Genomic DNA, 12,302 nt, shown 5'->3' on the forward strand with positions numbered 1-12,302 from the left:
CACTTTATCAAAAATGAAATGAATGAGTTCTGGTATTTTGAAGATGTTGGGAAGGGGCAACATTTAATTTTTTTTGTAACTAAAAGTTAACTTCAATGTTCAATCACAATGGCCCAATTAATCAGATGACATCTGTGACCATATTACAAAACAAAGCCTTTTGAACCCATGTCCTCAACACATCCTCTTGTCCCCCCACAATCTTCTTTTACAATACATGGCTCCTGAGTCACAGCAGCTGATGTTTTATAACCTTATCCAACAGTAATCGATGCTATGTTCCCAAAGGGTTCATGTTAATATACTTGAGGGAAATCAGGAGGGCAAAACAGGGACATGCGATAGCTTTGGCAAATTGGATTCTCCTTAATATATTTTGTAAAAACCCTTAGAATTAAGGACAAAAGGGTAACTAGGGAGAGAATAGGGGCCCTCAAAGATCAGCAAGGCGGCCTTTGTGTGGAGCCACAGAAAATGGGGGCGCTACTAAATGAATATTTTGCATCAGTATTTACTGTGGAAAAGGATATGGAAGATATAGACTGTAGGGAAATAGATGATGTCATCTTCCAAAATGTCCAGATTACAGAGGAGGAAGTGCTGGATGTTTTGAAACGGTTAAAAGGTGGATAAATCCCAGGACCTGATCAGGTGTACCCGAGAACTCTGTGGGAAGCTAGAGAAGTGATTGCTGGGCCTCGTGCTGAGATATTTGTATCATCGATAGTCACAGGTGAGGTGCCGGAAGACTGGAGGTTGGCAAACGTGGTGCCACTGTTTAAGAAGGGTAGTAAAGACAAGCCAGGGAACTGTAGACCGGTGAGCCTGACCTCGGTGGGCAAGTTGTTGGAGGGAATCCTGAGGGACAGGATGTACATGTATTTGAAAAGGCAAGGACTGATTCGAGATAGTTAACATGGCTTTGTGCGTGGGAAATCATGTCTCACAAACTTGATTGAGTTTTTTGAAGAAGTAACAAAGATGATTGATGAGGGCAGAGCAGTAGATGTGATCTATATGGACTTCAGTAAGGCGTTCAACAAGGTTCCCCATGGGAGACTGATTAGCAAGGTTAGATCTCATGGAATAAAGGGAGAACTAGCCATTTAGAAACAGAACTGGCGCAAAGGTAGAAGACAGAGGGTGGTGGTGGAGGGTTGTTTTTCAGACTGGAGGCCTGTGACCAGTGGAGTGCCACAAGGATCGGGGCTGGGTCCTCTACTTTTTGTCATTTACATAAATGATTCGGATGTGAGCATAAGAAGTACAGTTAGTAAGTTTGCAGATGACACCAAAATTGGAGGTGTAGTGGACAGCGAAGAGGGTTACCTCAGATTACAACAGGATCTGCACCAGATGGGCCAATGAGCTGAGAAGTGGCAGATGGAGTTTAATTCAGATAAATGCGAGGTGCTGCATTTTGGGAAAGCAAATCTTAGCAGGACTTCTACACCTAATGGTAAGGTCCTAGGGAGTGTTGCTGAACAAAGAGACCTTGGAGTGCAGGTTCATAGCTCCTTCAAAGTGGAGTTACAGGTAGATAGGATAGTGAAGGTGGTGTTTGGTATGCTTTTGTTTATTGGTCGGAGTATTGAGTGCAGGAGTTAGGTCATGTTGCGGCTGTACAGGACATTGGTTAGGCCACTGTTGGAATATTGCGTGCAATTCTGGTCTCCTTCCTATCGGAAAGATGTTATGAAACTTGAAAGGGTTCAGAAAAGATTCACAAGGATGTTGCCAGGGTTGGAGGATCTGAGCTACAGGGAGAGGCTGAACAGGCTGAGGCTGTTTTCCCTGGAGCGTCGGAGGCTGAGGGGGTGACCTTATAGAGGTTTACAAAATTATGAGGGGCATGGATAGGGTAAATAGACAAAGTCTTTTCCCTGGGGTCAGGGAGTCCAGAACTAGAGGGCATAGGTTTAGGGTGAGAGGGGAAAGATATAAAAGAGACCTAAGGGGCAACTTTTTTTACGCAGAGGGTGGTACACGTGTGGAATGAGCTGCCAGAGGATGTGGTGGAGGCTGGTACAATTGCAACATTTAAGAGGCATTTGGATGGGTATATGAATCGGAAGGGTTTGGAGGGATATGGGCCGGGTCTTGGCAGGTAGGACTAGATGGGGTTGGGATATCTGGTCAGCATGGACGGGTTGGACCGAAGGATCTGTTTCCATGCTGTACATCTCTACGACTCAATGTTGGATACGACATTAAGCTCCATCAATTTGTCGATGTAATATTGGCCTTGTGTGGGAATAAGGCAGAATGTCTTAAGATCTCAGGAACTGTAAACTTGTATGCACTGGTCTCTTCATAGTTTTAGAATGGCTGTCTAGCAAACTAATGGGACTTATAACTAGTAGCTCATGTAATAAACTCTATCTTGTTCAAACAAAGCTTCTTCTTTAAATTCAATTGTGGTTAGTTATCTATCACAAAAACCATTCGGCCCTTTGAACCAGTCAAAGACAAGATGATTGGTGGGAGTTTTCTTCTACCCACAAATACGCAATCTCTCTCAGGAGACAGGTAGCTGCCACCACCCTTCTTGTGTAATGAGGTATGTCAATTAATAATCAGATAGCAAAAAACTTCTGAGAAATAATTAGTTATACAACTAAGTGAATTCTATTTTAAATTTTGAAAACACATGCCAAGAAACTGATACAGAGCTAATTGCCATACCAATTAAATAGGGATGAGGGGAGAGCTAGCTGAATACTTGTTCTTAAAAAAAAAGACCAACATTCTCAATGAGTGTTGCTGAACAAAGATCTTGGGGTGCAGGTTCATAGCACCTGGAAATGGAGTTGCAGGAAGATAGGATAGTGAAGGCAGCATTTGGTATGCTTTCCTTTACTGGCCAGGGCATCGAGTGTAGGAGTTGGGAGGTCATGTTGTGGCTGTACAGGACATTGTTAAGGCAACGTTTGGAATAACATATGCAATTCTGGTCTCCCTCCTATCGGAGAGATATTGTGAAACTTGAAATAGTTCAGAAAAGATTTACAATGTTGGAGGGTTTGAGCTATTGGGGAGGCTGAGAGGTGACCTTCTCGAGGTTTATAAAATCATGAGGGGCATGGTAAGTAGACAAGGTCTCTTCCCTGGGGTGGGGGATTCCAGAACTAGAGGGCATAGGTTTAAGGTGAGGGGATAGATTTAAAAAGGGACCTAAGGGCCAACTTTTTCACAGAAGGTGGTTCGTGTATGGAAAGAGTTGCCGGGGAGGTGGGTGGAGGCTGGTACAATTACAACATTTAAAAAAGACATCTGGATGGGTATATGAATGGGAAGGGTTGAGAAGGATGTGGGCCAAGTGCTGGCAAATGGGATTGGTTTAATTTACGATATCTGGTTGGCATGAAAGGGTTGGACCATGCTTTTCATCTCAATAACTAAGTCAAAATTTAAAAATATTGCCTACAACAAAATCACATTAGATATAAAATTCTCAGTATCATTGTTTTAAATTAGTGACCTTATTATAGTCACAGTCTATGCTGTGAAGTGATTTCAGTTGGGAAAGAATCATCCAACATTACAGCACAGAAGGTATATCACCCATGATGACAGGTGCACTTCAATTGAACATAATAACTTCCTAACATTGCTAGTGACCCTCTCTCACCGAGAGACAAGTATCTGGTTTCTATCATTGTTCAGCAACTCTGGTGGAAATACCAGTTTGCACACATCAGGTGGAACTATTTTACTATTTTGGTTATTTAAATTTCTACAAAGGTTCACACAGCAATAATGCCTAAGTGGGTCAGTGCCTGGGGACATCTGAAGCTTCGCAGCAAGAAGGATAATTGGGAAGAAAAAACAAAAATATATCACAACTTGATCATCATTCTAAAACCAAACTATATACTTTGTCTCTTTTACACACAAAAGTATATACATTTATATTTTAAATTTATAGCTGTTAGGATCCAAATAAAACTCTAATCATAACTTTGCCGTTGAATTTCATGTCCCTCATCTCTTTAATTATGTTACAGCATTGTTATTCTTAACCATCAAGAAATCAGACAGCCAACATCAGACAGTTTTAGCTGCTGCTTCAATTTATTTGACAAGCTTGAAAGACATGAATTCACCAAAAGTCTATCCCCATCCTGGAAAAAAAAAAGAGTTTTGTGTAGTTTACATCTACTACAAAAATGTTACAACGCTTTAAAAATTTTTACACTTAAAAGAAATATGAAATATAAAGGTTAGGAGAACAATAAGATGGAATGGTGGCTCTGTGGTTAGCACTGCTGCCTCACAGCACCAGAGACCTGGGTTCGATTCCAGCCTCGGGCCACTGACTGTGAGGGTTTGCACATTCTCCCCGTGTCTGTGTGGGTTTCCTCTGGGTGCTCTGTTTTCCTCCCACAGTCCAAAGATGTGCAGGTTAGGTGAATTGGGTATGCTAAAGTGTCCATACTGTTCAGGGATGCAAAGGTTAGGTGCATTAGTTAGGGGTAACTGTAGAATAATAGAGTAGGGGAATGGGTCTGGGTGGGTTAATCTTTGGAGGATTAATCTTTGGAGGATTGATGTGGACTTGATGGGCCAAATGGCCTATTTCCACACTGTGGGGATTCTCTGAATTGAAGCATCAATATTTAATGACCTAAGTCCCAATGCAATGTTCACTTGAGGTTTTAGACTTAGCAGTTAAGAACAAATGTCTCATATTTCCTAGTGCTGAAAAAAAGGTAATGACCATCCTTTCAAGTTGACATATGTGAATAATGAACAAATAGCCATCAGGATGGAAACACTGAGAAAATACACTGGAATAATGTATAATACAAGTAGTGTAAACATCCATAAACTTGACTTGCTCTTAAAATTATTAAATTAAAATTAACACATTTTGTGAATGTGCTATAAAATATTATAAAGTATGATAGCTTGCTCACCTTTCAAGAAGCAAAGTTACTTTGCTAGTAGGAAACGTCATAAAGAACAGAACGGTGGTATGGCTGATGGCAGGGAGTGCAGACAGTACTGAAGTCATAATGACAAAAGTGTGTGTGTGTCATCGAGTAAATTGTAATTTTTTTTCCCTACAATTCTAATTAATTAAAGCTTTGATTCACCTACAATGACTTACCTCATTAGTGTTGCATTTCCTGTAAAGGGCCCGAATCTGATATCTTCATAGGGTTGCTGGAAACCCAAGATATGTAATGCTTCCTCCTGGGTAATTGGTGGAAGACTGTGGAAAACATCACAGTACAACTTTATATTATCACAAACAGCGACATCTTGCCCAAAAGATCACAATTGTCTATCTTTTTAGAACATGGTGTTTTTAAATCTAAGCAAAGCAGATTTTATTTCTACTTAAATAGCAATACAAATTAAGAATGTTGTTGGATTTAGCTTGTGCTATTCTCATAAGAGGATGATTAGGATGAATCCTGTTAATCTACCCTTTGAAAATGTATGCCTCTCTGGTTAATTTTTACTTTCAACATATATTCCAATGTGACAAATTGTGATTTTATTAAAATCTATTTAAAAAGGTCACATACAACATTGGCTATTTTACTATATTTTCCTCGCTTCCTTGGCTATTGTATTGCAACTATTTACACATTTTTTTATTTCTCTCATTATTGCTTCCTTTTGTCAAAATGAATAAATTCCCCCACCTTCTACTTAATCCCAGGCTATTTTTCCTTCCACGCCCTTTTTCCTGAATTGTTCCTCCCTTTAAACTGATGACATTCACCTCTACAGCACCATTGCTTCTTTTGGCTACTTTTAATGTCTCACTTGTCACAATGCATTTTCGACATTCAATATCAAATGTAAATTTCCCCTTACTGTGGATTAATTGAAGCTGCTGCCTTTGGATTCCACAACATATTTTATTGCCTAGCCACCATTCACTCCACTAGCTACTGTTTCAAGCTGAGTCAGACTGTTCACAGTCTTGGTGTGGCAAAAATGTTGTTTGAAGCACATCACCAAGACTATGAAGACATTTCCATAATATCACTCACTCCATTCTACTTTTGATCAGTTGCTGCTGCTGAAACGATTCATCCATATCTGTGTTTACTCTAGCACTGACTATTCCAATGCTCTCCTGGTCCATCTCTACATCTATACCCTGTATAAAGGTGCACATTCAAACTGTTTTGCCTGAACCTTAGCTCTCAACAAGATTTGTGACCCATCGCCCCACACTTATTCACCTAGACTAGCTCTTAGCCCAACAATGACTTCATTTTAAAATGCCTCCTTGGCCTCCAGTCTGACAAACAAATGAGATCTCAATGTTCCTCCATTCTGGCCTATACCTCTGAAGTTCATTCCTTAAACCAGGCTGCCCTCCTTTTCAGATGCTCTTTGAAACCTACATCATGTCTAAGCATCTGTCATGATAGTTTCTTGTTTAACACAGTGATATGACCATCATTAAGCAGCTCAAGACATTCTACTATTTAAAGACACTATATAAACGTGCTTGTCATTGTTAATCTATAGCATTCATCAGTTCTGATGAAATACTACTGTTCCTAAATGTCATCACTACTTACCCTCCACAGATGCTATCTGATCCAATGAATATTTCCAATATTTCATTTATGAAATAGATTTTCAACATCTATAGATGTATTAGAGTCAGAGACACGCAGCTTGGAAATAGATCTTTGGTCCAACTTGTCCATGCCAACCAACAATCCTAAACGGATTTCATCCCGTTTGCCAGCAATTGGCCATACCCCTCTAAATCCTTCCTATTCATGTACCCATCCAGGTGCCTTTTAAACGTTGTAATTGTACCTGATTTTTAAGAAATCTTACAGTTCACAAATGGTAGCTCTGAACTTATGTCTCATTATTACATGATACAGCTCCCCATTGCACCAATCAAGTTCCACCTTCTACAATGTACCAGATAAAAAGAACATTAAAAAGGGCTTAGTATTCATTGTACCACAGAAGAAAATATTATTCTAGTACAAGAAATGCTGTGTGTCAATATTCTCCGAAAATGCCAGTCACTGAAAGCTATATATAACACAAGCAGAACAGCCTTTTCAAAATCAAGTGTTGATACTGATACTCTGCATATGAAAAAGAGTAGCTATACCTTCCTGTTCCACATGTACTAAATAAATAATTCCAGCATGAAACTAAAGAGGAAATTCCACATGAAGTCTTGTACTGTGGACGACTGATGCAATACCTGAAACAGGAAAGAGTAAAATTATGGATCAATCCATCCTTTTCCATTTCTATTAAACACTATCCTGGAGGCTTTAACTTTAGATGATGTAATGGGGGAAATTAAGTTAATATTGAGTTCAAATACAAGTGCAAGGATGCGTTCGGAATAGAGATATATACGAACAAACGTTTCTCACCTGGGCAAGGTTAACGATCAACAATTTATGATAAAGTTATGTGGGTTAGAAGGGGAGGAAAACAAGTCAAAGTAGTTTCTTGCATGCTCATATTTCATGAAGTATTGTTTGCATATCATACCAACAAACTGTACCCATCAACTCTCAGTTTTTCTGACTTGAATCTGTTTTCCTTTACCCCACCATTGGCAACGTGTCTTCAGAGACCACAGTATCACTGAGATAAAACGTCTTTCTCGTCATCCTACACCATGCTTGCTTCCTTAAATACCACATTTTTGATCAGGCCAAATCATACCTGCTCTTATTAAAAATTGGCCTTTTCCAGTTTAGAGCTTAGATTTCAGGCCCATCCTGGTCCTTTTCCATAAGGATATCAAATCTAACAGTGTTATCATTGCTGTCTGCAAAATGGTCCTCCACTGATAATTTTAGATTACTTACAGTGTGGAAACAGGCCCTCCGGCCCAACAAGTCCACACCGGCCCGCCGAAGCGTAACCCACCCATACCCCTACATCTACATCTACATCTACATCTACCCCTTACCTAACACTACGGGCAATTTAGCATGGCCAATTCACCTAACCTGCACATCTTTGGACTGTGGGAGGAAACCGGAGCACCCGGAGGAAACCCATGCAGACACGGGGAGAACGTGCAAACTCCACACAGTCAGTCGCCTGAGGCGGGAATTGAACCCGGGTCTCCGGCGCTGCGAGGCAGCAGTGCTAACCACTGTGCCACCGTGCCGCCCACAATTCAACCACTTGTCTGGCTTCAATACCTAAAATTAAGTCAAGGACTGTTCCCACTCTTGTAGAGCCTTTAGATTTTGGCTTAAAAGCTTTTCTGGATGTATTTTAAAACTTCTGCTTCCACTAAACCTTTCACAGTATGACTATCTCAGTTAATGTGGAGGAAATTAAAGTTGCTTAATCTAACTACCCTATTATTTTTAGACTTCTGAAAATTGCCTATATATCTGCTCTTCTATTTCTCCTAGACTGTTAGGGAGCCTCCAGTACAGTCCCAGCAACATGATTACTCCTTTTTGTTTTTTTTAAATATAAAGTTCTACCCACAAGGCTTCATTTCACCTTTGAGATTACTGCTGTAATTAATTTCCTGTTTAATATGATAACACCCCGTCCTCTTTTACCTCATTTCCTGTCTCACCTGAAGACCCTATATCCTGGAATATTGAGCTTCTAATCCTGCCACACACTCACCCATGTTTCAGAGACAGCAATTACATCATATCCCCCATTTTACTTTGTGCCCTCAACTCATCTGACTTTTTCATTAGACTTTGTGCATTAAAATAGATATCAACCACCCATGCCAACCTCCCTTGTGCTTTACTGGCCTATAATTTCTATGTCTTTTGAATCCTTTCCTGAATCTTTAAATTTTGGCTGTTTGTTTTCTCCTGCCAAGTTCATAAGGTTAACACCAGCTGGAGATACAGTAAACAGAACAATGCAATTAGTTTTCCCATATCTGTACCAAAATAAAACACTAAATAGAACAGGAATAATCAGTGAACACACTAATCTATTATTATTAGAAACATTTCAGAGGAAATGCTATTATAATGAAAAGAAGAAAATACAACATATTTCCTTTAACTGATGCCCACGGGATACACAGACCTATTACAATTATCACTATATACTTAAAAAGGAAAGAAACGTCATCCATTTGAAGTTTATAACTTTTATATATTGCCTTCAAATTTGTGAAATGGCCCAAGTCTACAAAGGATTAAAAATATATCTGATGTGTATTTGTGTCATATATCACACATGCAGAGAAAGTGGGGACTGTAGATGCTGGCGATCAGAATAGAAGAGTGTGGTGCTGGAAAAGCACAGGTCAGGCAGCAGAGGAGCCGGAGAGTCGACAGTTCAAGCACAAGCTCTTCATCAGGAATGAGGGGGTGGAGGAGGAGAAGGTAGCTGGGACTATGATAGGTAGACAAAGATGGGGGTGAAGATGATTGGTCGGAGGGGAGGATGGAGTGGATAGATGGGAAAGTAGATAGGCAGGACAATTCAAGAGGGCAGTGTCTCCACAATGTCGAGGAGACCACATCAAGAGCAATGGACACAGCAGATGACACACATGCAAGTACAGATAAATCTCTGTTGGATGTGGAAGGATCATTTGAGGCCTTGGACGAAAGTGAGGGGGAGGTAGGCATAGGTTTTGCACTTGTTGTGGTGGCAGGGGAAGGTGTTGAGAGAGTTCAGGTGGGTTGGCGTGGTGATGGTGTCGGGAGGGGTGGGGGGGTGTGGCGTGGACCTAAAAAGGGAGTCATGGAGGGTATGGTCTCTGTGGAATGCAGATAGGGTGGGGAGGGGAATATATCCCCGATGGTGGGGTTGGTGTGTAGGTGACAAAAATGGCAGAGGATGATGCATTGTAGATTTGAAGTAGATGTTACTGTTGAGACGGTTGCTGGAAACGAAAGTAGAGAGGTCCAGAAAGGGGAGGGAGGTATCCGAAATGGTCCAGGTGAATTTGAGGTCAGGGTGGAATGTGTTTATGAAGCTGATGAACTGTTCAACCTCCTCTTGGCACGATACAGTCATCGATGTAGCAGAGGAAAAGGTGGGGAATGGTGGTGGTGTAACTATAGAAGGTGGACTGTTTCACATAACCGATAAAAAGACAGGCATGTCTGTGGCCCATGCAGGTACTCATGGCTACCCCTTTGGTTTGGGGAAAGTGGGAGGATTCGAAGGAGAAATCATCGAGGATGAAGACCAGTTCAGCCGAATGAGTACTCGACTGGACCATCCCCTCATTCCTGAGGAAGAGCTTATCCTGCTCCTCAGACACTGCCTGACCGGCTGTGCTTTTCCAGCACCACAATCTTCATTATATAGACACACACACACACACACACACACACACACAGTTACTACTCAAATTATGGTTACTGAAGATTCAGTAAAACACATTACTGGTAAAAGTGATATAATACTGACCATCTCCTAAGATCTAAAACTTTGCGCTGTTTCATTTCTTCCAGGACTGTATACAGAGAGGAATCATTGTATTTTTTGTTATGGTTTTCCAATGGTTTCATCTTTTTTGCAGCTTGTTTCTTTAAGCTACCTGCAAAAGACAAAAAGTTCAATCTTACTTTAGGATTAATGGAACAGGGATTGCAATGGAATTAAGATTACATGAGGCTATGTGGGTAGAATCAGAAAAAGTATGTTCAGAGCAAAAGGGTAACCAGGGAAGAGTGGGCCTATTAGGGACCAAAGTGGCAGTATGTGTGCAGAGCTGGACAATGTAGAGGAGGTTTTAAATGGGGACTTTACATCTGTATTCATCAGAGAAGGATAAGGAGGTGTTAAAATCAGGAAAGGGACTGTGATATACTTGAACAAATTAACTTTGAGAAGGAAGAGGGACTGGCAGCTTTGGGAGTGGATAGATCCCAAAACCCAAATGGGCTCAGGCTCATTTGGGCTCTGACATTAATTTTTAAATCCTCTCTAGGTACAGGAGAAGCCAGGACACTAAAAACAGCCAATGTTAGTGATAAACCAGGAAGCTACAGGCCAGCATGTCTAATGTCAGTTGTGGCAAAAATATTGGAAAAAACTGAGGGACCTGATTAATTTCAGCATGGTGGGGCAATGATTAATCAAGGATAGCATTGTTTCGTTAGGGGGAGATCATGTTAGTTTTGTCAGGTAGCGACTAGGTGTGGGGATGAGGGTAGTGACCTAGTGGCTAGTGTAGTGCATGTAATCATCATCGACTTCAGGGAGGCTTTTGACAAGGTATGATAAGATCCAGGGCAATTCAACACATTGGATTCAAAATTGACTTAGTGGCAGGAAGTATGTTTTAATGGCTGAAAGCCTGTATCCAATGGATGAACCATACAGGTTCTGGTGCTGGGGTCCCTTGCTGGCTCTAATTTACATTAATGATCTAAACGTGAAGGTCGAAGGGATGATCAGTTAATTTGTAGATGGTACAAAAATTGGTAATTTTGGAAAACCTTAAACTACAGGATGATAGGGAGAACAGTGACAAATGGAATTCAATCCTGAAAAATAGAAGATCATGCATTTTGGGAGGACTAACAAGGCAAGGGAATAAACAAATAGTAAGGCAGCTGGAAGTACACCAGGATTGAGAGGGACTTTAGTGTGTATGTCTATAGATCCCTGAAGACAGGGCAGGAAGATAGGCAGTTAAGGCATGTGAGATATTTTAGTCCAGGCATTGAATACAACAACAAGGAGATGATGGAGATATATACATATATAAAAAATGTCACTTAGGCCACAGGTAAAATGGTATGTGTTGCAGCATTTCTGCTGTGGAGAGAGACTTTATAGGCTGGAGTGGCTTTCCTTTGAGGATGAAAGAATGAGGGAAGGACCTGATTGAGGTATATAAAATTATGAGGGACATAGATAGAGTAGATAGGAAGAAAGCTTTCCTCTTGGCAGAGGGGTGAATAACCAGGGGGCTGGAGGTTTAGAAGGAATCTAAAGAAAAATATTTTCATGCAGAGAGTGGCAGATATCTGGAACTCACTGATGGAAAGGAGACACCTCAAAAACATATTAGTAGCATGTAGATGAATACTTGATATGCCTTAGCACACAAGGTTACAGGCCAAGTGCTGGAAAATGGGATTACAGTAGATTGGTGTTTAATAACTAGCACAGACATATGGCCTCTATTGTGCTGTGAAACTATTAATCAACGACTCTTAATAAACACATAGGAGAATAAAAAAAGAGAGCAAACCAATCAGAAAAGTGGTCTTTTCGAATAATTGAGCATATGAAAGTACAATCTAGGAGCAGAAATAGGTCACTCAGTCCCTTGGCCCTGTTCCACCACTGAAGAAAATACTGGCTGATCTGTTCGTGTTTCA

The 12,302-nt window shown here is 40.7% G+C and overlaps 2 protein-coding genes across 5 annotated transcripts in view; one reads left to right on the forward strand and one right to left on the reverse strand.

The window, feature by feature from the left end:
- The window catches only part of LOC140481665 (homocysteine S-methyltransferase YbgG), a 64,777-nt gene that overhangs the window by 50,124 nt on the left and 2,351 nt on the right, over positions 1-12,302 (forward strand). The gene's annotated exons all lie outside the window — the stretch shown is intronic.
- Positions 1-12,302, reverse strand: part of LOC140481664 (basic immunoglobulin-like variable motif-containing protein) — a 31,342-nt gene that overhangs the window by 16,348 nt on the left and 2,692 nt on the right. For both annotated transcript variants that reach the window (XM_072578213.1, XM_072578212.1), the window contains exons 2-4: positions 10,378-10,507; positions 7,109-7,204; positions 5,114-5,218 (exon numbers count right to left, since the gene is read on the reverse strand). In XM_072578213.1, coding sequence (XP_072434314.1) covers positions 5,114-5,218; positions 7,109-7,204; positions 10,378-10,507 — 331 coding nt within the window. The remainder of the gene's footprint in view (positions 1-5,113; positions 5,219-7,108; positions 7,205-10,377; positions 10,508-12,302) is intronic.

Source organism: Chiloscyllium punctatum, chromosome 9, assembly GCF_047496795.1.
Source record: "Chiloscyllium punctatum isolate Juve2018m chromosome 9, sChiPun1.3, whole genome shotgun sequence".
Lineage (NCBI taxonomy): Eukaryota > Metazoa > Chordata > Chondrichthyes > Orectolobiformes > Hemiscylliidae > Chiloscyllium > Chiloscyllium punctatum.